Source organism: Bos taurus, chromosome 29 (assembly GCF_002263795.3).
Source record: "Bos taurus isolate L1 Dominette 01449 registration number 42190680 breed Hereford chromosome 29, ARS-UCD2.0, whole genome shotgun sequence".
NCBI classification, from domain to species: domain Eukaryota; kingdom Metazoa; phylum Chordata; class Mammalia; order Artiodactyla; family Bovidae; genus Bos; species Bos taurus.
Window position 1 is genome coordinate 29,154,088 of NC_037356.1, and position 22,878 is coordinate 29,176,965.

At 44.1% G+C, this 22,878-nt stretch overlaps 1 protein-coding gene and 2 long non-coding RNA genes across 7 annotated transcripts; 1 reads left to right on the forward strand and 2 right to left on the reverse strand.

Annotated features, from left to right (window-relative positions):
- Positions 1–4: 4 nt before the first annotated feature.
- Positions 5–17,121, forward strand: PATE1 (prostate and testis expressed 1). 5 transcript variants are annotated; one of them, XM_059883062.1, is made up of 6 exons: positions 5–96; positions 398–433; positions 1,408–1,443; positions 1,720–1,836; positions 2,828–2,995; positions 16,980–17,121. In XM_059883062.1, exons 1-5 carry the CDS (start codon positions 45–47, stop codon positions 2,959–2,961), a joined length of 375 nt encoding a protein of 124 aa, XP_059739045.1. In that variant the 5' UTR covers positions 5–44; the 3' UTR covers positions 2,962–2,995; positions 16,980–17,121. The 5 variants fall into 5 exon arrangements, with proteins under 5 accessions (XP_059739045.1, XP_059739046.1, XP_024843340.1 ...); XM_059883063.1 differs by lacking the exon at positions 16,980–17,121 and adding an exon at positions 16,040–16,084; XM_024987572.2 differs by lacking the exon at positions 16,980–17,121 and adding an exon at positions 11,163–11,252.
- On the reverse strand, positions 13,715–15,127 carry LOC112444866 (uncharacterized). The gene is made up of 2 exons (XR_003033253.2): positions 14,991–15,127; positions 13,715–14,022 (listed from the first exon to the last, which is right to left on the reverse strand). It is a non-coding gene; the product is annotated as an uncharacterized lncRNA (long non-coding RNA).
- On the reverse strand, positions 15,310–17,188 carry LOC132344186 (uncharacterized). Its single transcript, XR_009493332.1, has 2 exons — positions 17,121–17,188; positions 15,310–16,990 (listed from the first exon to the last, which is right to left on the reverse strand). It is a non-coding gene; the product is annotated as an uncharacterized lncRNA (long non-coding RNA).
- Positions 17,189–22,878: the final 5,690 nt, after the last annotated feature.

Genomic DNA, 22,878 nt, shown 5'->3' on the forward strand with positions numbered 1-22,878 from the left:
ACCTTGCAGCTTCCTGCTCCAACCTGCTCTTTCCTCCCTCTGAGATGGACAAGTCCCTCCTGCTAGGGCTCCCTGTCCTCCTCTGCTGCTTTCGAGGTGAGAGTCCCAGTGGTTGACAGTTGGAGAGATGTGTCCAGGATGTTGGAATGGGTTGGGGTTCCCATGACAGAGGTTCTTTTATGAGAGTCATAGGTAACAGCAGCTGTCATTCTAACGCCATGACTTTCACACACGATGCATCCCATCCCTGGAACCTTCAGCAAAATCTTAGTGTGCTTGCAGAAGAAAATAGGTAGATTATAAGGGAACTGACAAGATTTTCATAAAAGCTGTGAGGTGAGTTTGTAAAATGAGGTCTGCAGAGAGTATATCTTTTTTTTTTTTTTTTTCTTAACAGTACTGTGCGGGTCATTTGCAGACCAAGAACATGAAAGTGAGTAGAGACAGAAGAGTCATGTGGGAAGGCCAATTTGAGGGGAGGGGGAGATGAGAGGGGATGCATGAGCATTGAGGGTTGAAAGGAATCCGGAGACTAACCTTGGATTCCAGCACTCGGCCACTTCTTCCAGCAGGATGGGGCTGGGGTGGGAACTGACTTTGAGCCTGATGGAAAAGCACAAGCAGCAGTTGCCAAGGCAAAGGATCCGTGTGTTAAAAGATGAGGGAACGGGAAAGGGGGAAGTAGAATGTTGATTTTTCAGGTGCTAGCTGGCTAAATCCACAGAGTAGCAATTTCATGAATTTCAGAGGCTTTGTCACCTTGCAGCTTTCAGCTACTTGTGGGTAAGAAAGTCAGAGAGGTCAGTTAAAGTGAAGGGAATGTGGGACTTTCTTGGGGGTCCAGTGGTTAAGAATCTGCCTGCCAAAGCAGGGGACACTAGCTAGATCCCTGGTCTGGGAAGATCCTACACACCCCAGGGCAATTACTGAGTCCGAGTTCTCTATCTAGCCCGTGAGCAGCAACAAGAGAAGCCGCTGCAATCAGAAGGCCGGGCCTTGCCACTAGAGAGTAACCCCGACTCGTTGCAACTAGAGAATGTTGGTGTGTAGCAAGGGAGACACACAGTTCAGCCAAAATAAAGTAATTTAAAAAAAGAAGGCAATGAGGCACTCACGCACACACAAAATGTTCATTTATCTTTCTCCTTCGAGTCTGTGCTGTATCCTAAGGGGTAGTGGAGAGGCTGAGAGGCCCTCTAGAGGTGAAGAGAGTTGAAATGAGGGAGAGATACAGAGATGCCCTGAGATGGGAACTAGGCTTTGGAGGGACAGAAGGGCCCAGAGTGGCTCCAGGTGAAGAGTTCAGAATGGACCTTGTGTATTTACACAAGGATTACAGCGACATGCAGGCAAGAGCAAATCTTAGAGAAAATTGCTACTAAGTGTTATTTCTCTTTGCCAGCACAGTCAATGAACTATCTGTTAATGATCGCCATTTTCCTGGTGAGTATGGAGAGGATACGGTCTGACGCGCTCAGCCTTGATTTTGTTCCTCTTTTCCTTATCTTCCCACCTGTTCTATGAGCTAAACTCCAGAGACCAGAAACTCTAGCCCTTCTCTCGGCTCAGCCACCACTTGATAGAGGTGGATGCCCTCCCTTCACGGGTCTCGGGAAAGCCCTCGGGGCTCTCAGAGGACTTCAGGTTTGAAAGGGCAGATGGGTCCGTTGGCAGCAGCGGTTTCACATCTACTTCCCTACTCTCTGGCCCAAATTATAGAAATTATTCAGTGTAGGATGTGCCACATCCAGTTTCCAAGACAGAAGTGTTCCAGAGGCAGAGGACTATGTATTGCAGTGAAAGAAGAGGCTTGCACGACTGGGAGGATTTTCAAATGTAAGTTGTGGGTGGGGGGCGGGAGGACGGGGTGGTGGAAGCAGACAGGGACATGCTGGCCACAGGAGAAAGGAGGGACCCTGCTTCAGACCAATCCTAGCATCCCTAGTGTGAGTCACTCGGTTGTGTAGGACTCTGTAGGACCGCATGGATTGCAGCCCGCCAGACTCCTCTGTTTATGGACTTCTCCAGGCAAGAATACTGGAGTGGGTTGCTGTTTCCTACTCCAGGGGATCTTCCCAACCCAGGGATCAAACCGGAAGTCTCTTGCATTGCAGGCAGATTCTTTACTGTCTGAGCCACCACGGAAGCCCTAGGATGACTGAATATCTCTACCCCATCACGTGCCATGATGAAAAATAGATACAGGTGGTCTCTACGGAGTGGGGATCTATAGCTATGGAATCAGTATTTTGAGAAGCCTGAACAAAACAGAGGAGACTAAGTTGACGGAAAAGGAAGGGCCAGTGGAGAACAGAGCTAAGTGTTGAAGTGAGGCGGGCACTTTGTTTTTTCCCGGCCTGGCCGTTCCCTGTGGGAAGTTTTAAACCGTGAAAATAGAGGGGCCAGGGTCAGCAATAGATACAGGCTAAGTGGCCCTTCATAGGTAAGTCTGAACAGCATGATTTCTCGGTTTTCCTATCCTTTGTGCTGAGCGATACCTTAGTATTTCTAACCCTTACTTATACCAGTGTCAACATGCTCAGTGGAGACGCCCAGCTCTGGCAATCCTTGAGTTTCTGCTCTCATTACAGCCCCACATTCAGGGATTTTTTTTTTTTTTTTAATTTTTTTGCTTTAAACTGCTCTGCTATTGTCTCTCTTTTGGGAAGTACCCAGACTGCCACATCTTCCAGTTCTTCACGTTTAAACAACCGAGACTTGAATGACACGAGGTTGTGTTTTGTTCACTGGTGCAGGCTGGGAAGTTTTTTGTTTGGGTTTTGGTTTTAGAAACCTCTGTGCTGATAAGTTTCTCCTACTTCTGCAGATGATGGCACTCTCTGGTTAACCTTCAGGGGTTGCCTAAAGAACTGCGCCAATGTGAACAACATAAAGTGGAGTGTCTACCTGGTGAACTTCAGGTGTTGCAGGAGCCACGACTTGTGCAATGAAGACATCTAGAAATCACTGGTTCTTTTCTGGCTCCAGTCTCTGGGTAGGTGACATCTTTGGCTCCACCTCGTCACAGTAATCTAAAAAATACATTTCAGATTGGAAATACACAACTCTGCCTTCTGCACATGTAAGAAGAAAGCCCTCTCTCTTTCCAGATTTTCTGCCATGGCCCCTGGGAGGGGGTGTATGGGGAACATCTTGAACACAAGATCAATACATCCTGCATGTTGGTATAGAATCCAGTGCATTCACTGAACACCCAAGATGCTTCAGAAAGGAAGAAGGGGGGATGGAGAGGGTAGGATGAATTGAGAAAGTGGCATTGACGTATACACACTGCCAGGTGTGAAACAGATAGCTAGCTGTGTTAGTCACTCAGTCGTGTCTGACTCTTTGTGACCCCATGGACTGTAGCCTGCAAGGCTATTCTGTCCATGGGATTCTCCAGGCAAGAATACTGGAGTGGGTTGTCATGCCCTCCTCCAGGGGATCTTCCTAACCAAGGGATCAAACCTGTCTCCCATATTGCAGGCGGATTCTTTACCATCTGAGCCACCAGGGAAGCCCAGATAACTAGGGTAGCCACAGGGAACCCAGCCTAGTGCTGTGATGACCTAGAGGGGTGGGATGGGGGAGGTGAGAGGGAGGCTCAAGAGAGGATATATATATATACATACACACATAATTATGTCTGATTTGTGTTGTTGTATGGCAGAAACCAACACAGCCTTGTAAAGCAATTATCCTCCAATTACAAAATCAATTTAGGAAAAGAAAAGGCAGAAGAGGATAAGTCAATTTTTTGTTCCTGCTCCATCCCTTCTTTCTGAGGCAGAATATGTTCATTTTTTTCTCTTGGGATTTTTCTTCTTGTCTCACTCCAGTTAAAGCGCACAACCCTGGCCTCATGAGGAAGGAGGGGGTGACATGAAAAGATATGACTTGAGTTTTCTTGAATTTTGTTCGTGAATGTTATTCCCAGAGTGAGGAGAAGGGCAGAATGGAGAAAGAAATTCGTGCCTGAACCATGAAGAGTGAAAGATTTTCTGCCGTATAGAATGAGACTCTCTCTGGGGTTTGGGGTTGGAGAAGAAAGGAGGGTGTGTTTGGAATTCTAGAGATAGTTGGGGAGGAGTGGGATGCAGGCTCAAGAGGGACGAAATATGTGTATACATACAGCTGTTTGACCTTGTACGTCGGAAACTAACACAACATTGTAAAGCAATTATCCTCCAATAAATAAATATAGCATAAAAAGCATAAACAAATAAGGAATAAATGCCAGAGTCTTAACAAAGAGACTTAAAAGAGTGTATAAATTCAGAAAAAGTCATGTCTAAGTGTTGTTTCTGGCATAGCAGATGGCTAATTAAGATAGGTATTTTCATGGAAGACTCCAACATTCTTTGAAGTCAAAGTTCTTTAAAAAATCTTTTGGTAAGGGAAAAAACATTAACCAAAAAATGTTTTATAACTTCCTCCCCATGGATAAGAGAATAAGAATGATACTTTGTGGATGTTTTCAGTGTACTTCATCAGAACTTGCTTTATGACCAAAAATATTTTGTTTTATGCAACTATAGACTATTTTCTCATTCTTTCTTGGACTCTTTGGACTCTTTGGGATTAATCTAGTATTTGTCATTTTATCTTCTCTGTTACCTTATGCATTCTTTAAAAATTCTTTTAATAGATATGCCTACCTGACTGTTTACATGCTACGTTAAGTTGGTACATTTGCCAATTTACTAGCAACTCAATAATATTATTGAATATAAGAATTTGATTCCACTTTCTCATTTCTGCTGCTTATGCTACTATTGCCAGTGTGTTGGTGTTTATTGTAGTGAACTACACTTAACACAAAATTTGCCATTCTAATTATTTTAAATATACAGTTCAGTGGCATTAACTAATTCCACATTGTTATACAACCATCATCGCCATCCATCTCCACGTGGATCTTACATCCATCATTTTTTCATCCTACAAAACTGAAACTCTGTATCCATCAAACAATACTCCCAATCCCCTGGCAGTCACATTCTACTTTCTAAGTTTCGCTATATTAGATACTTCATATAAATGCAATTATCCAGTGTTTGTCCTTTTGTGACTAATTTCACTTGGCATAATGTCCTCAAAGTTCATCCACTTTGTAGAATGTGCCAGCATTTCTTTCATTTTTAATGCTAAATAATATCCCATAGTATGTACTTACGGCATTTTGTTTATCCATTCATCCACGGATGGACATTTAGGTTACTTCTACCTTTTGGCTATTGCAAATAACATTGCAATGAACACAGGTATACACATGTCCATTCAAGACCCTGCTTTCAATTCCTTTGGATATATACATCCCGTCCAGTTCAGTTCAGTCGCTCAGTCGTGTGTGAAATGATTAAATTGGGTGGTAGTTCTGTGTTTAAACTTTTCAGGAACTGTCATGCGCTTGTCCACAGCGGCCGTGCTGGCTCACATTCCCACCAAGAGTGTCCTGGGCTCTAATTTCTCCACATGCTTACCTACACTTGTCATTTTGTTTTTGTTAGTAGCCATCGTTTTGAGTGTGAAGTGTTATTCATTATGGTTTTTATTTGCTTTTCCCTAATGATTAGTGATATTGAGCATCTTTCCACGTGCTTATTGGCCATTTGCATATCTTCTTTGGAAAAATTCGAGTCCTTTTGTCCACATTTTCATCAGCTGACTGTTTTTTAGTTACTGTGTTGTAGGAGGGTTTTTTTTATACATTCCAAATATGACCGCTTATCAGGTGTACAATCTCCCATTCCATAAGCAGCCTTTTCACTGTGTTGATTCTTTCCTTTGATGCACAGAATTTTTAATTTTGATGTATTCCAATTTATTTTCTCTTTTGCCTCCTATACCTTTTAAAATATTGAAGTATAGTTGATGTACAATATTATATAAGTTACAGGTGTACAATATAATGGTTCACAATTTTTAAAGGTTATACTCCACTTATAGCTATTATAAAATATTGGCTATATTCCCTTTGATGTACAGTATATCCTTGTAGCTTATTTTATAGATAATAGTTTGTACCTGTTAATCCTCTACCCCTATATTGCCCTTCCAACTTTTCCCCTCTCCACTGGTAACCATTAGATTGTCCTCTATATCTGTGAGCCTGCTTATTTTCTCATTATATTCACCAATTTGTTTTATTTTTTGAATTCCGCATGTAAGTAACGTCATACAGTTTATGTTTCTCTGTCTGACTTATTTCACTCAGCATAATACCCTCCAAGTTCATACATGTTGCTGCAAATGGCAAAATTTCATTCTTTTTTATGGCCAAGGAATATCACATTCTTTGGGTGTATATACACACACCAGATTTGAGCAGTTTGTAATGGCTCAGATGCTAAAGAATCTGCTCACAATGCAGGAGACCCGGGTTCAATCCCTGGGTCAGGAAGATCCCCTGAAGAAGAAAAAGGCTACCCACTCCAGTATTCTAGCCTGGAGAATTCCATAGACAGAACAGCCTGATGGGCTATACTCCATGGGGTCATAAACAGTTGACTGACTAACACTACTACTTTCACTATATACACCAGATTTTCTTTATCCATTCATCTGCTGATGGACCCTTTGGTTATTTCCATATCTTGACTACTGTACATAATGTTTCTATGAATATTCGGCTGCATATCAATATCAGTATCAGTTCAGTCCCTCAGTCGTGTCCAACTCTTTGTGACCCCATGAACTGCAGCACCCCAGGCCTCCCTGTCCATCACCAACTCCCGGAGTCCACCCAAACCCATGTCCATCGAGTCAGTGATACCATCCAACCATCTCATCCTCTGTCGTCCCCTTCTCCTCCTGCCCTCAATCTTTCCCAACATCAGGGTCTTTTCAAATGAGTTAGCTCTCTGCATGAGGTGGCCAAAGTATTGGAGTTTCAGCTTCAACATCAGTCCCTCCAATGAACACCCAGGACTAATCTCCTTCAGGATGGACTGGTTGGATCTCCTTGCAGTCCAAGGGACTCCCAAGAGTCTTCTCCAACATCACAGTTCAAAAGCATCAATTCTTCTGCACTCAGCTTTCTTTATAGTCCAACTCTCACATCTATACATGACTACTGGAAAAACCATAGCCTTGACTAGATGAACCTTTGTTGGCAAAGTAATGTCTCTGCTTTTGAATATGCTGTCCAGGTTGGTCATAACTTTCCTTCCAAGGAGCAAGCGTCTTTTAATTTCATGGCTGCAACCACCATCCACAGTGATTTTGGATACCAGAAAAATAAAGTCAGCCACTGTTTCCCCATCTATTTCCCATGAAGTGATGGGACCAGATGCCATGATCTTCGTTTTCTGAATGTTGAGCTTTAAGCCAACTTTTTCACTCTCCACTTTCACTTTCATCAAGAGGCTCTTTAGTTCTTCTTCACTTTCTGCCATAAGGGTGGTATCATCTGCATATCTGAGGTGATTGATATTTCTCCTGGCAATCTTGATTCCAGCTTGTGCTTCCTCCACCCCAACGTTTCTCATGATGTACTCTGCATATATGTTAAATAAGCAGGGTGACAATATACAGCCTTGACGTACTCCTTTTCCTATTTGGAACCAGTCTGTTGTTCCATGTCCAGTTCTAACTGTTGCTTCCTGATCTGTACACAGGTTTCTCAAGAGGCAAGTCAGGTGGTCTGGTATTCCCATCTCTTTCAGAATTTTCCACAGTTTATTGTGATCCACATGGTCAAAGGCTTTGGCATAGTCAATAAAGCAGAAATAGATGTTTTTCTGGAACTCTCTTGCTTTTTCCATGATCCAGCGGATGTTGGCAATTTGATCTCTGGTTCCTCTGCCTTTTGTAAAACCAGCTTGAACATCTGGAAGTTCACGGTTCATGTATTGCGAAAGCCTGGCTTGGAGAATTTTGAGCATTTCTTTGCTAGCATGTGAGATGAGTGCAGTTGTGCGGTAGTTTGAGCATTCTTTGGCATTGCCTTTCTTTGGGATTGGAATGAAAACTGACTTTTTCCAGCCCTGTGGCCACTGCTGAGTTTTCCAAATTTGCTGACATATTGAGTGCAGCACTTTCACAACATTTGGGCTGCATGTATCTTTATAAATCAGTGTTTTTGCTTTTTTCAGATATGTACTCAGGAACGGAATTGCTGGGTCATACGGTAGTTCTGTGCTTCCCAGGTGGTGCTAGTGGTAAAGAACCTGCCTGCCAATGCAGGAAACACAGGAGACCTGGGTTGGGAAGATCCTTTGGAAGAGGGTGTGGCAACTCACTCCAGTATTCTTGTCTGGAGAATCTCATGCACAGAATAGCCGAGTGGGCTACAGTCCATAGGGTCTCACAGAGTCAGACATGACTGAAGTGAAGCAGCAGCAGCGTAGTTCTGGTTTTAGTGTTCTGAGAAAACTCCATCATGTTTTCCACGGTGGCTGCACCAATGTACATTCCCACCAGCAGTGGATGTGGGTTTCTCTACATCTCACCAGCATTTGTTATTTGTGCTCTTTTTGACAATAGCCGTTCTGACATGTGTGAGGTGATATCTCACTGTGGTTTTTTAATTTGCATTCTCTGATGGTTAATAATGTCGAGAATCTTTTCATGTGTCTGTTAGCTTAATCTGTATGTTTCTTCTTTGGAAAAATGCGTATTTAGGTCTTCTGCCCATTTTCAATCAGGTTGTTTGTTTTTTGATATTGAGTTGAATGAGCTGTTAGTATATTTTGAATATTAACCCATTGTCAGTCATGTCATTTGCAAATATGTTTTCCCATTCCATAAATTGTCTTTTGCTTTGTCAACGATTTCCTTTGCCTTGCAGAAGTGTTTTAGTTAAATTAGGTCCCATTTGTTTATTTTTGCTTTTATCTCTTTTAAGAGACAAAATTTTATTTTATTTTATTATTTATTTTATATTTATTTTATTCAAAATAATTGCATTACCATTTCTATTAGGATGTGTTCTGCCTATGTTCTCTTCTAGGAGCTTTATAGCTTCATGTCTTACACTTAGATTTTGAAACCATTTTATTTTTATATATGATATGAAAGAATGTTCTATCATTTGTGGCTGTCCAGTTTTTCCAGCACCCAGTGTTGAAGAGACTGTCTTTTCTCTATTGTATGTTTTTGCCTCCTTTGTTGTAGGTAACTGATCATCAGTGCATGGGTTTATTTCTGGGCTCTATTCTGTTCCATTTATCTGTGTCTGTTTCTGCGCCAATACCACCTGTTTTGATTATTATGGCTTTGCAGTATAGTATGAAGTCTGGGAGGATTATATGTCCAGCTTTATTCTTTTTATTCAGGATCACATCTATGTTCAAGTCTTTTGTGGTTCTATATAAATTTTAAATTATTTGTTCTAGTTCTGTGAAAAATGTCCTGGGTATAGACAGAGACTGCCTTAAATCTATTGATTGCTTTGGCCAGTATGGTCATTTTAATAATACTGATGCTTCTAATTCAAGAGCACAGGATATCTTTGCATTTATCTGTATCATCTTCAACTTCCTTCCTCAATATTTTATAGTTTTCAGAGTAGAGGTTTTTTACCTCTTTCCTTAAGTTTGTTCCTAGGTATTTTATTCTCTTTGATGCAATTTTAAATGAGATTGTTTCTTTATTTTCTCATTTTGATATTTCATTATTAATGTATAGAAATGCAACAGATTCCTATTTATTAATCTTGTGTCCTGCAGCACTGCTGAATTTATTTATTAGTTCTAATCATTTCCAGGTGGAGACTTTAGGATTCTTTATATGAAGTTATCATGTTGTTTGCAAATAGTGACACTTTTAAGTCTTCTCTTCCAATTTGGGTATCTCTTCTTTCATTTTCTTTCTGTCTGATTTCTCTGGCTAGGACTATCACTGCTACATTAAAAAGAAGTGGCAAAAATGGGCATCCTTGTCTTGTTTCTGGTATCCTTGTCTTGTTTCTGAATTTAGCTAGAAGTCCCAGCTTTTCACCATTGTGATATTGGCTGTGAGTTTGTCATAAGTGGCCTTTATTATGTTGAGATGTGTTCCCTCTATACCAACTTTTAAAAGTTATTTCTTTACTTATGGCTTCACTGGGTCTTCGCTGCTGTGTGTGGGCTTTCTCAAGTCGTGGTGAGCAGGGGCTCCTCTCTAGCTGCAGTGCTGGCTTCTCATGGTGGTGGTTTATCTTGCTGTGGAGCATGGGCCTTAGGGCGTGTCAGCTTAATAGTTGTGGCTTAATTGCTTAGTTGCTTAGTTGCTCTTTGACATGTGGACTCTTCCCAGACCAGGGATTGAATTGGTGTCCCGAAGCCCTATACTAACTCTGATGGGAGTTATTATTATTATTTTTTTTATCTTAAATGGATGCTGAACTTTGTCAGAAGCTTTTTCTGCATCTATGGAGATGATCGTATGGTTTTTATCCTTCCTTTCACTAATGTCATGTATCACATTGATTGATTTCTGAAAGTTGAATCATCCTTGTGACTGGAATAAATCCAACTTGGTCACAGTATACGACCCTTTTTATATATGGTTGGATTTGGTTTGCAAATATTTTGCTGAGAATTTTTGCATCTACAATAATCAAATACATTGGACTGTCATTTTCCTTTTTGATGTGTCTTTGCCTAGTTTTGCTATCAGGATAATGGCGGTATCATAAAATGAATTTGGCAGTGTCCCCTCCTCTTCAGTTTTTCTGGAATAGTTTGAGATGGGTAAGTAGAGTTCCCCTTTGAAGCCTCCTAGCCCTAGACTTTCATTTCCTTGCAGGTTTATTATTATTATTATTATTATAAATTCAATTTCACTTCTAGTGATCTGACTGTTCAAATTGCCTCCTTCTCCTTGATTATATCATGGCAGGCTGTATATTTCTAGAAATTTATTCTTTTTTTTCTTGATTGTCCAATTTGTTGGCATGTAAATGTTCTTATGATCTCTTGTATTTCTATGGCATCGAGTATTATTTCACCTCTTCGGGTTTTTGTTGTTGTTGTTGTTCATTTGGGCCTTCTCTCTTATCTTCTTGGTGAGCCTGGATAAAGCTTTGTCAATTCTATTAATCTTAAAAAAAAAACACCACTTGGCTTCATTGACTTTGTTTTTGTCTCTTGTTTAGAAACCCTGTTTCCTAATATTATTAAACCCTTCAGCTTGAAAGTTCCACACAATTGGTTGTTTTATTTGATCCATTTTGCCAGCTTAGGTTCACCACCCACCAAGGCACCATTGGCTGGAAGAGAACACTGGACCTGCATCTAGAGTAACTGCACTTGCTCAGGGACTGGCCTCCCTCCCTGTTCCCTCTACTTCCCATTTGTTTCTGTAAAATGTAAGGAGTGAGGCGGTACCACAACTGGACCCAGAAAATTAGAGGGTGATGGGGGCTGTAACATGGGGCAGTATGGGAGTCAGAATCTCATGGAAACCCAAGACAGGAAGCAGACAGGACAGACTCGGGAAGCCTGGACCTGGAGTCTTCCGGATGCGATGAGGAAACCCGAGGGGCGTGGCCCCGGCGCTCCGCAGAATCCTGGCTTCTGCCTTGCTGTCGCCGTGGCGGAGGTCTCCATTTGTCACTCAGTGTGTGCCTGCTGCCCTCCCTGCGCCAGCTACTGTCCTCACGCTGCAGCTCGACTTTAGCGTGAAGCTGCCTCTTGTACCATTCTAGAAACTAATCACACACCACAGTGAGTCTCCCATGAATCATTTCATACTTGGAGCCTGCTGCTACTATCTCCATTCTACTCTTATAAACCAATGGAAGACTCTACTGTATTTTCTACTTTGCAAGATGTTAAAGTATAATATTTATTCTGCTAAGTCGCTTCAGTCGTGTCCGACTCTGCGCGACCGGGCTCCCCCGTCCCTGGGATTCTCCAGGCAAGAACACTGGAGTGGGTTGCCATTTCCTTCTCCAATGCATGAAAGAGAAAAGTGAAAGTGAAGTCGCTCAGTCGTGTCTGACTCTTGGACCCCATGGACTGCAGCCCACCAGGCTCCTCCATCCATGGGATTTTCCAGGCAAAAGTACTGGAGTGGGGTGTCATCGCCTTCTCCAAATATTCATTCTAACATGATACAATTTGGGGGAAATTCCACCAGACATAACTTGGAAATATTTTAAAATTAATTTCTGTATTAAAATTTTTTATTTGGGCAAATAAAATACGGTAGAAACTAATAGCTAATCAGAGGTCTGCATATGAGGAGGAATACGACAACATCTAGACTAATATATATGTGTATGTAAATACATAGCTAAAAAATAGAATAGTAACATGCGTAGATTTTAGCATATAGAAAGGTTAATATGATAAAAGAAATTTTTTCACCAAAGGTGAGTGAATGATAACTTGGGAATTCATTATTTTCATTTCACAACTAATTGTTTGTAAAGAAAACTACAGTGAAGATCTGAAACTCTTATCTCTCTTTGACATTTTCTGTTGAGGGGCTGTGCTAAGAGCCAAAAATACCTCAGTCTTCTATCCATGAGCACACTGAATGCAAGGTAGTATTTAAATATTTTTGAGGACTGGGTGGTCGAGTACTGCTCACATGCCAGGAGACAGGGTAACTGACTACCATTCAGCTAAGTGCCCATCTGGATATACTTGGCTTTGAACATGAAAATTAGATAACATGATTAGAAACATAGTGACCCAGTGCTACACGGTCAGGAGTAGCCGTGGTTGGTACGGTTTCCCCAAAATGATGGCTGGCGCATGAGTCTAGTATACTGACTATTCCTTTCATGGAAGTTAGTGTTTTCTAATTTCTCACTGATTTTCCCGAGCCCCTGTAGAATACCAGCCCTTTCTAGCCCTCACCAAATACCTCTTCTATTCTCCTCCCAAATATCCACACAATCTCTTGTGATTTCTTGTCCTTAATTTTATTCCCTCTGCTTTCTCCTGACCTTCTCTCAGAAGCTCTTTCAGAAAAATACTTCGCTCCTTTTTGCCAGAAACTTTAGAACTCTGAATTTAGCACCAAACCTAAGGGCAAGTAAAGATTGCCTGGAGATGTCAAGTAGTTAATAGATGAGAAATCCAACCAGAAGGCAGCATTGACTTTGGGGGATTATGGCTTTGCACTTTCCTGTTAATGGATGCAATATGAGAGGAAAGACAGAGCTGCCATAGTTGATCCATTGGAATACAGTGGTGGGGTCTGGCTTCTGAGAAAATGTGAGATGATGGGAAAGACAGGACCAATGTGGAGGTGAATCCAGAGGCATGCCAATGGGTCTCCAGTTCTCTGACATGGAGGTAATGTAGAAACCATAATGTATGGTTGACTGTAGGTATATGACCTGCTGCTGCTGCTGCTGCTAAGTCGCTTCAGTCGTGTCCGACTCTGTGTGACCCCATGGATGGAAGCCCACCAGGCTCCACTGTCCCTGGGATTCTCCAGGCAAGAACACTGGAGGGGGTTGCCATTTCCTTCTCCAATGCATGAAAGTGAAAAGTGAAAGGGAAGTCGCTCAGTCGTGTCCGACTCCTAGCGACCCCATGGACTACAGCCTACCAGGCTCCTCCATCCATGGGATTTTCCAGGCAAGAGTACTGGAGTGGGGTGCCATTACCTTCTCTGGTACATGACCTAGAAGAGCTTGAATGAGAATCAAATACCAAAAGAAGTCAACTTTTAATTCAACAGCTTCTTTTCTGCAAGATCCTTTGCAGTAATGGGGGGAATTAAAGAGGAAATAAGCTGGCAAGAATGAATTCAACATTTCCAAGCAAGATTGCTCTTTTTCCTTCTTTTGTTTATTTTATCCAGATTCTAGCTGAAAAGATTCATTTCAAAGAATTTATATTCTTGGAGATGTTGGAAAAAGATTCTTGGGTCTTGGGAGATAATTGCCAGAAACATGCAATGGAGGAATAAAATTGAAGGATAGTTTTCTTAGAGAACACTGTTGGATTTATAAACAATTCAAAGATTTATATAATAAGCTACAGGTAATCCTTTGCACCAATTCAACATGCATGAATATCAGTTTTCACAGTGTAGTTAAGCAACATCTGTCCCCCGACGAGGCTGGACTTTTAGCTGTCACAATATTAACCGTGAGCAATTGCATTAGTTTTGCTACTGGCCTTTATTTAAAAATCATTATGCAGATAAAAGATATGCATCATGAACAATTACATAACACTACATAACTTCTTTCAAAGTCTTAATGATTGGTCACTGAAGAGCTATTAGTTATACATAGATAGTGAAGTATGTAGTTGTGTTTCCTCCTTGTCTCCCAGTGATAAACTGATGTGGTGTTTTACAAAAATCGATAATCAAAAGAGGGAACTAGTCAACAAATATGACAGAACAAAGAAATGAAAAGTGATGTACTGGAAGTGAAATTAGACTGGATTAGGAGATTGGAAAATGGCCACAGTAAAGCAAAGATAGAATGAGACCTAGGGCCACATGAAGCTGCAGTACAAGCCATATTTTAAAAATCTGATGAATATAAAAACAGGATAAATTTGCTTCAACATCTTTTCGTTTACTTTACACTGGGAAAAGAAAGTCACTTATGGTTGAAATGGAGCATTTACTTCTACTTTGGATTGAGGAGTGGAGTCAAAACCAAATCCCCAACCCTTTTGTTATTGAAGTTAGTTGCTGTGCTGAAGGAAAATGGTAATTACAAGGACATCTATTTACTGCCGATAAAGGCTGGTTTCATTGTTTCAAAGCTGACATGAATTATGTTAAGCTATTCAGTGAAACTACAAGCGCAGATAAGGATGTTACTGTGAAATTTGCATCCAGATTTGCATTTGGTACAAATTTGCATTTGGGTGTACCCAAATTTGCACCAAGAATTACAGGTAGCCCTTGTTTTGCACAGCAGTGAGAGACTGTACTGTGTGAAAAACTATACACTTTGAATAGAATATAAATGGAGTTAGAAGATAAGGATGCCTGGGTGAATGTTGACATTGTGGCCAGTCAAGAATAAGCTCTAGATGTGCAAGAGGAAGAACTTGGTGAAAGCAAACATGAAGATTTACCTGAGGAAGACAGTTGTAAAGGATGAACCAGTCTCAGAGGAAGTGATGCTGTTGATCAATTTCACATTGAAGGAACTCCCAGAGATGTTGCAATACATTGACAGCACAAAGAATAAAATTTTGGAAGCTGATTCAAACTTAAAAGGAATGTGACAATTTGCTAAAGTAGAGCTAAGATGCTTACTCCATATTATAAGTTATACAATGAGAAGAAAGCAAGCACTTTTCAGACTGCTCTTAATAAAACATTCTTAACAAGAAGAAGATGTAAGATGGTATTACCACTGGGTAAGGGAAGGGCAAAAATTACTGGGGGGGATGGTTTCAAAATGTTAATCATTTTACTTGTAGACAACTGGTTCAAGATCATATATACTTTCCCTTCCCTCTAGTCCAAACTTTGACTTCTCTGGGAGGTTACCTCCATCATTGCACCTGTCATCATTTATACAGCAGTACGTTTCTCTTAGTAAGTCATGATGTAGGAGTTGCACTCCTTCACCATCCTTACAAGACAGTACTGAGTAATGGTAGAGCTGTCTGCCTAAAGAGAAGAGAAAAAAAGTTAGTCCCTCAGTCCTGTCCGACTCTTTGCGACCCCATGGACCATAAACCCCCAGGTTCCTCTGTCCATGGGATTTTCCAGGCAAGAACACTGGAGTGGGTTGCCATTTCCTTCTCCAATGCATGAAAGTGAAAATTGAAAGGGAAGTCACTCGGTCGTATCCGACTCTTAGCGACCCCAGGGACTGCAGCCTTCCAGGCTCCTCTGTCCATGGCATTTTCCAGGCAAGAATACTGGAGTGGGTTGCCATTTCCTTCTCTAGGAGACCTTTCCGACCTAGGAGTCAAACCGTGTCTTCTGCATTGCAGGCACATTCTTTACCAGCAGAACCAAAAAGAAGAGAAGAGAAAAGCAAGTATGATCACCTTGCTTGATCTCACCATGTTCCAAGCAATGACATCTCCCCAGAACCTCAAAAGTCTCTTATACACAGGAAACTTGCCCCAAGGCTATGTCTGCATCTCATCTACGTCTTTCTCAACAGGACCAGGCAAAAGACATCTGCCTCCTAGACAGCCTCCATCCCAGGTCTGTGTACGGAGAGTCCCACTTTCCCACCGGCCCATGGTCCCAGTCTCCCTCCACGTGTTGAATCCAGGGATCGTGGCCACCACTGATAGTATCTTTTGTCTTTTTCTATTCCTGCTTACAGAGAAGGCAATGGCACCCCTCTCCAGTACTCTTGCCTGGAAAATGCCATGGACAGAGGAGCCTGGAAGGCTGCAGTCCCTGGGGTCGCTAAGAGTCGGATACGACCGAGTGACTTCCCTTTCAATTTTCACTTTCATGCATTGGAGAAGGAAATGGCAACCCACTCCAGTGTTCTTGCCTGGAGAATCCCAGGGACGGGGGAGCCTGGTGGGCTGCTGTCTATGGGGTCGAGAGAGTCGGACACGACTGAAGTGACTTAGCAGCAGCAGCATTCCCGCTTATCCGTAACACAATTGTATAAGTGTTCTGTGGCACAATCCTGTTAGTGATCAGTATATTCAACTTCCAACAGTCTTTCTTAGGCTTGAGACACTGCAGTCCATTAAAATAGTCACAAGAATGGCAAAGTCGAAACCCTAAAGGAAAAGAGGAAGCTTTGATGCAGAATTCTAGGGACAGGGATTCTGTTCAGAAGCCCACCCCCACCTGGAAACCTTTACACTCGAGTGGTGTAACACACACAGGAGGGATGCGGACATCCTCCCAGCTTCTGTCAGGGGGTCATTACTCCCCTCAAGAAGTTAAAGACCTCCCCCTCTCACCCAAGGCTGGGGGCTAAAAGAAGACACTAGAACAGTCAGTGGGGAAAGGGGAGTGTAGCCAGGGAGGGTAGAGAGATAATATGAAAAGAACTCAAAAATGTTCCCTCCCTTTGTGGCGTTATTTATCCAAGAACTGAAAATGAACTGCTCCGTACATTTGTTTGCACCCAGGACTCTGTCTCCTGTAAAGAGAAGAAGAAAAATTCTCCTTGAACCACTTCACACCAGTCAAGTCACCAAGTCCCACTCTTCCTCCCCATACATTCTCTGCCCGCCCATTTGCCCACCAAGTACCACCCTCACCAGGCTTACTCTCATTCACGAAGAGCTCCATGAACATGCTCATCAGAAGCAACCTGAACATCCAGGGGCCCATTCCTGCAGAGGTCCCAGGAGGAGGCCCCAGCCTCTTTTATCCCCACCACCTGCCCTCAGGCGTCCCACTAGAATCGCAAAGGCATAAATTTCAGGTCAGTCGACTTGAATTCTCTCTCTCCAGTGTTCCCAGGAGACAGTACATCCTGTCTATTTCCACCTACTTAGAACTCAGGCTGAGCAGATGTCCTGTTTCATTTTATTAGATCTATCATAAAATGCTAATTAATGCTGGTATCGAATCTCTTTCCCTAGTACCTCTTCACATGATTGTATTTCTGCCTGTTGGTCTACACAACAGGTGTTGTCCACATCCATGTGATGTCCACTCAGCTACAACAGGGCTGGGGCCCTGAGCATCTGGGAGTGAATTTCTCAGGTCCCTTAGGTACCACAACCCTCCCGGACACTCACCTCAGCCGATTCCCCAGATACAGTCTGACTGCCCGGTGGAGCATCCCTCTCTGAGATGGATGGGACAGCCCAGGAAAACAGGCGACGAGGTGAAAGTGATCCCCACTTCCCTCCAGCTTTATTCATTAAAATTTTGAGTGGGGACAAAGACCAAGAATGATTACAATGGAGAGACAAACGCTCAGAGTGATGGGGAGAAAGAGGAAGAGATGCTTCGATTACTTGCTCGGAAGGGCTGTGGCGGGATTAGAAAGTTAGAGCTAAGGATACACATGTGTACATGCGCACACCCCAAACTCCCTCACCACACTTCGCAGGCCCCTTTCCTATTTGGCATCTTCTCCAGAGTACTTGGGCTTCTCTGGTGGCTTAGATGGTAAAGTGTCTGCCTACAATGCGGGAGACCCGGGTTCGATCCCTGGGTCGGGAAGATCCCCTGGAGAAGGAAGTGGCAACCCACTCCAGTACTTACCTGGAAAATCCCATGGACGGAGGAGCCTGGTGGGCTACAGTCCATGGGGTCGCAAAGAATCGGACACGACTGAGCGACTTCACTTCACTTCCAGAGTACTTACCCACTTTGTCCTTCTCTAGCCTCTCCTTCCTTCCTTTGTCTCTCTCCCCTCACAAGAACAGGAGTTCCACAAACACAAGAGCTTCGTGTGTTGCGCTGCTTTCTTCTCAGCAGCTAGAGTGATGCCCTGCACAGATCAGATAACCTGGATGGCACGATGAGTGCGGTTCACCGGAGAGGCACAGGGAATGGGGCCTCTGCCGTGACAGCCTGATTTCGAGTTCCTGGCCTTCCCCTTGCGGTTAGCAGTCACAGCACAGAAGACAGGCAGTGGTGATGGCAGGTCGCCCCTCTGGGGGAGGGAGGGGTGGGGGCTGATTACCTGAACGAGCGCATCCCCAGAGCCACACACACAGTCTACCCAAGGGAGATTCCCTCACGTAATCTTCATCCAGAGAGGACCCCATGCACACCTGGAATGGGAGCCCAAGCATGTTACCTGTCTGCTGTGTGACCTCAAACAGTTACTGAACGTCTCTGTGCCCCTGTGACTGCATAGGTGAGACAGGACTTCTCGGAGCTATATCTGATACCTTTGTTAGGACTTAATAGACTCACTCCTGCGTAATGGCAAAGGGGAGGAGCCAAACATGAAGACCTGCTGGGCGTCTCAAACAGTCTTTGGGCATGAGACCCACTTCATCTTTTGAATTCTCCGAACAACTTCGTAGGTTGGGAATAATTGACTCCATCTCACCACTGACCCAGGAGCACTGAGAGCTGCAGCATCTTTCTCTAGGTATCACAAGGTGCACATGCCTGATTTAGTGGACTGTTATCCATCCACTCCATCATGGTGTCTCCTTCTCTCTAGAATCTGGAGAATGGCTCCCAGGGCTCTAGCTCTAGAGTGACCTGCACCCTGAATCATCACATGGCAGTGAGAGATGGGGAGAATGGCTAAGAAAAATACCATTTCATAAAAATATAAAACCTCTCTCTTGCTCACAGAGAAAACATTATTTATGGGCAAACTTTAACTGAAACACCTCCTTTCAAACACCTCTCAGCCCAGGATCTCAGTGTGGGTCACAGATGGACCCGGGACAGCTAGGGAACCTCTCCCTGCCACTGATAGATGAGGACATGCTTTCCAACCTCTCTTTTCACACTGCCTTTAAATGAGTCCCAAGAACTAGATTCGCAGCACCCCCAGCTTCCTGACGCCCAGGGCCTGCTCCTGCTCCCTGAACCCCTGGCCTCCACTCAAGGGCGGACACTTGCTGCTCTTCCCTAGACGTGGGTGGAGGCGGTGCTGTGGGACATGGCGTCCTGCACTGTCCTCCTCAGAGCAGAAGCTGTACCCATCCGCTGGGACTACAGAAGGAGGGGAAAGGAATGACTTTGAGGCCAAATCAGGCTCCTTTGTAGTCAGCCCAAAGCTGGGTTTACTTTGCCCCTGTATGAGGACAGTGAAAGGACATGGAGGGCAAAGGAAAATAACAATTCTCAGGGATTTCCCTGGTGGTTAAGACTTCGTGCTTTCAATGTAGAGGGTGTGGGTTCGATCCTTGGTTGGGAAAGGAAGATCTCTCGTGCTGCCAGGTGCAGCATAAAAGTAAACAAACAAACAAACAAACAAGTATTTCCTGCATTCAGCAATGTCTTCAACTACTTCAGCCAACCTCAGACAAGCACTGCTGCTGGCCTTGCTCAGCAGAGAGGAGGGCCGAGAGTGGATCACCTTGTCCCCGAGGAGTCAGAGGAGACAGACTTATTTTACCACTGGGTTCCATGAGAGCTCCTGGCCAAGTAGGAGAAGGAAAGTGTGGGTTAGGGAAACAGTCACGTTTCTTCCCTCTCTCCTGCTTCACTACCAGACCAGCTGATCTCCTGATGCTGAGACCCACCTCCAACCCCTGCTCCCTCAAGCTGCCTGGATCAACCTCAGGACATTGCCCTGCACGTCTGGATCTCACCCCAGAAACCACTGACCCACCCGCTCTTCCTCTATAGTCAACCCAAATCAGCCTCCTGACCTGGCCCCACTTACCCTCCTTTAACTGTCTTCTCAACTTTCTAGGCTTGGACAGTCTCGAAGGTTCGCGGAGCTGGGCATGGAAGCATCATTGCCCAACGCCTTGACTTTACACCTATGAAACAGGACTGGATTCAGATTTCAAGGCAGTGTAAAGGCCAGAGGGAGATGCTGATTCATGTCCTCTCAGTCAGCAGGGCAGAGATCATGTCTGACTGGTAACAGAAGCAAGGAACGTGAACTTGGAGTCAGATATGGGTTTTGAGTCACCACTTTTCATCAGTTCAGCTCTTCTCCATGCTGGGTTTAGGAGATTAACTCCTGGAACACATGAAAAGGGAGGGGATCAGTTGTGGTAAGACCAGGAATAATAACTAGCTGCTTCACAAGGACTCCTCTGAAACGTTTCTCCATGACCCCCTCCTGAGACATTGCCAGGAATGAATTATCAGGGTCTCAGTCTCGAAGGTAGAGAAGGCTTTCCCTTGAGGCCATTCCCTCAAGCCCCACCCCTTCACCCAGTTGTCACCTTCCAGTCCCGTGCTCTGAGAGTAACCCACCAACTTTAGGAGTGATGAGTACAGATGGGAGGCTCCTGTAAGCCGCCCCAAACAACAGTCCCCAACCTATTGTCTAGGACTGCAGTCACAACAGATGCTCACCCAGTCCTTCCTACTGCACAGGGCTTCTGGGACATTGACTTGCCAGGCTGGAGAAGAGGGAGTGGAGGTTATACTGCCCCCTAGTGGTGCATTTCTGCCAGTTCTTGCTTACCCCCTCTCCCGGAGCCCACCCTGCTAAACCCAAGTACAATGTCCGCCAGGGTAATAACACTGACTTTGACGTCAAGGGTTCCTTGGGAAGTGGCTGGCAAACGTGACACTGTGGGGTCCAATATCTCTATTTCCCCAAGCCAGGAGTGAATCAAGTGTGTGTTCACCAAGACTACCCAAATAAAAACCTGCATGATTGGGCTCTGGTAAGAACATGGATGCGGAGAAGGCAATGGCACCCCACTCCAGTACTCTTGTCTGGAAAATCCCATGGACAGAGGAGCCTGGTAGGCTGCAGTCCATGGGGTCGCTAAGAGTCGGACACGACTGAGGGACTTCACTTTCACTTTTTACTTTCATGCATTGCAGAAGGAAATGGCAACCACTCCAGTGTTCTTGCCTGGAGAATCCCAGGGACGGGGGAGCCTGGTAGGCTACCGTCTATGGGGTCACACAGAGTCAGACACGACTGAAGTGACTTAGCATAGCATAGCATAAGAACATGGATGAAAGTGAAAGAGGAGAGTGAAAAAGTTGGCTTAAAGCTCAACATTTAGAAAACTAAGATCATGGCATCTGGTCCCATCACTTCATGGGAAATAGATGGGGAAACAGTGAAAACAGGGTCAGACTTTATTTTTTTGGGCTCCAAGATCACTGCAGATGGTGACTGCAGCCATGAGATTAAAAGACACTTACTCCTTGGAAGAAAAGTTATGACCAACCTAGATAGCATATTCAAAAGCAGAGACACTACTTTGCCAACAAAGCTCCATCTAGTCAAGGCTATGGTTTTTCCAGTGGTCATGTATGGATGCGAGAGTTGGACTGTGAAGAAAGCTGAGCGCCAAAGAATTGATGCTTTTGAAGTGTGGTGTTGGAGAAGACTGTTGAGAGTCCCTTGGACTGCAAGGAGATCCAACCAGTCCATTCTGAAGGAGATCAGCCCTGGGATTTCTTTGGAAGGAATGATGCTAAAGCTGAAACTCCAATACTTTGGCCACCTCATGCGAAGAGTTGACTCCTTGGAAAAGACTCTGATGCTGGGAGGGATTGGGGGCAGGAGGAGAAGGGGACGACGGAGGATGAGATGGCTGGATGGCATCACTGACTCAATGGACGTGAGTTTGAGTGAACTCCGGGAGATGGTGGTGGACAGGGAGGCCTGGTGTGCTGCGATTTATGGGGTCGCAAAGAGTTGGATACAACTGAGCGACTGAACTGAATGGAAGAACATGGAATGCTTTTAATAGTTTTCCATAGTAGCCTTGGGGGTTTCCCAGGCGGCATTAGTGGTAAAGAACACACCTGTCAATGCAGGAGACATAAGAGATGCAGGTTCGATCCCTGAGTGGGGAAGATCCCCTGGAGGAGGGCACAGCAACTCACTCCAGTATTCTTGCCTGGAGAATCCCATGGACAGAGGAGCCTGGTGGGCTGCAGCCCATGGGGTTGCTAAGAGTCGGGCATGACTGAAGTAACTTAGCATGCACATATGCATAATAGCGTTGACCTCCCAGCCAGGACAGATGTCAGAAACCTTAACCAGCAGGAACCACTCTCTGAAAAATATTGTCTGCCCAGACAGTACAGTGGGCTAGGGGCCTGCAGCTAAAGCTCTGGCTTGGGATGAGGAAGAGCTTGGCGGTGGGGGTGGCTGCAAGAGTGGTCTGTTAAATTTTAACTGCCACCAAGGCTTAGATCTGACTTGCTTGTTCCGAGTGAACAGGAAGGTCAGGAACAGTTTCTTCTACAATGACCTTTGAAGATGGAGGCTCAGGTTCAGAGCAGACTGTCTGGTTTTCCTTGGTGGGTGGACATCAAAGGTGTTCACTGAGCTCTGCTAGTGTATCTGGGCGAGACTGGACCCCACCTGACAATTCTGGATGGTCACAGTCTAGGAAACAGCCAGAGGATGCATAGAGGTCCCAAGAAGCTTGTGTTAAATGTCTAGAA

Bases quoted from the DNA above. Each gene is read 5' to 3' on its own strand.
- PATE1 (XM_059883062.1), top strand. From the start codon at position 45: ATGGACAAGTCCCTCCTGCTAGGGCTCCCTGTCCTCCTCTGCTGCTTT. The intron at 434-1,407 runs GTGAGTAGAGAC...TTGCCAGCACAG, and splicing joins TGCAGACCAAGAACATGAAA to TCAATGAACTATCTGTTAAT. The intron at 1,444-1,719 runs GTGAGTATGGAG...CCCAAATTATAG, and splicing joins TAATGATCGCCATTTTCCTG to AAATTATTCAGTGTAGGATG.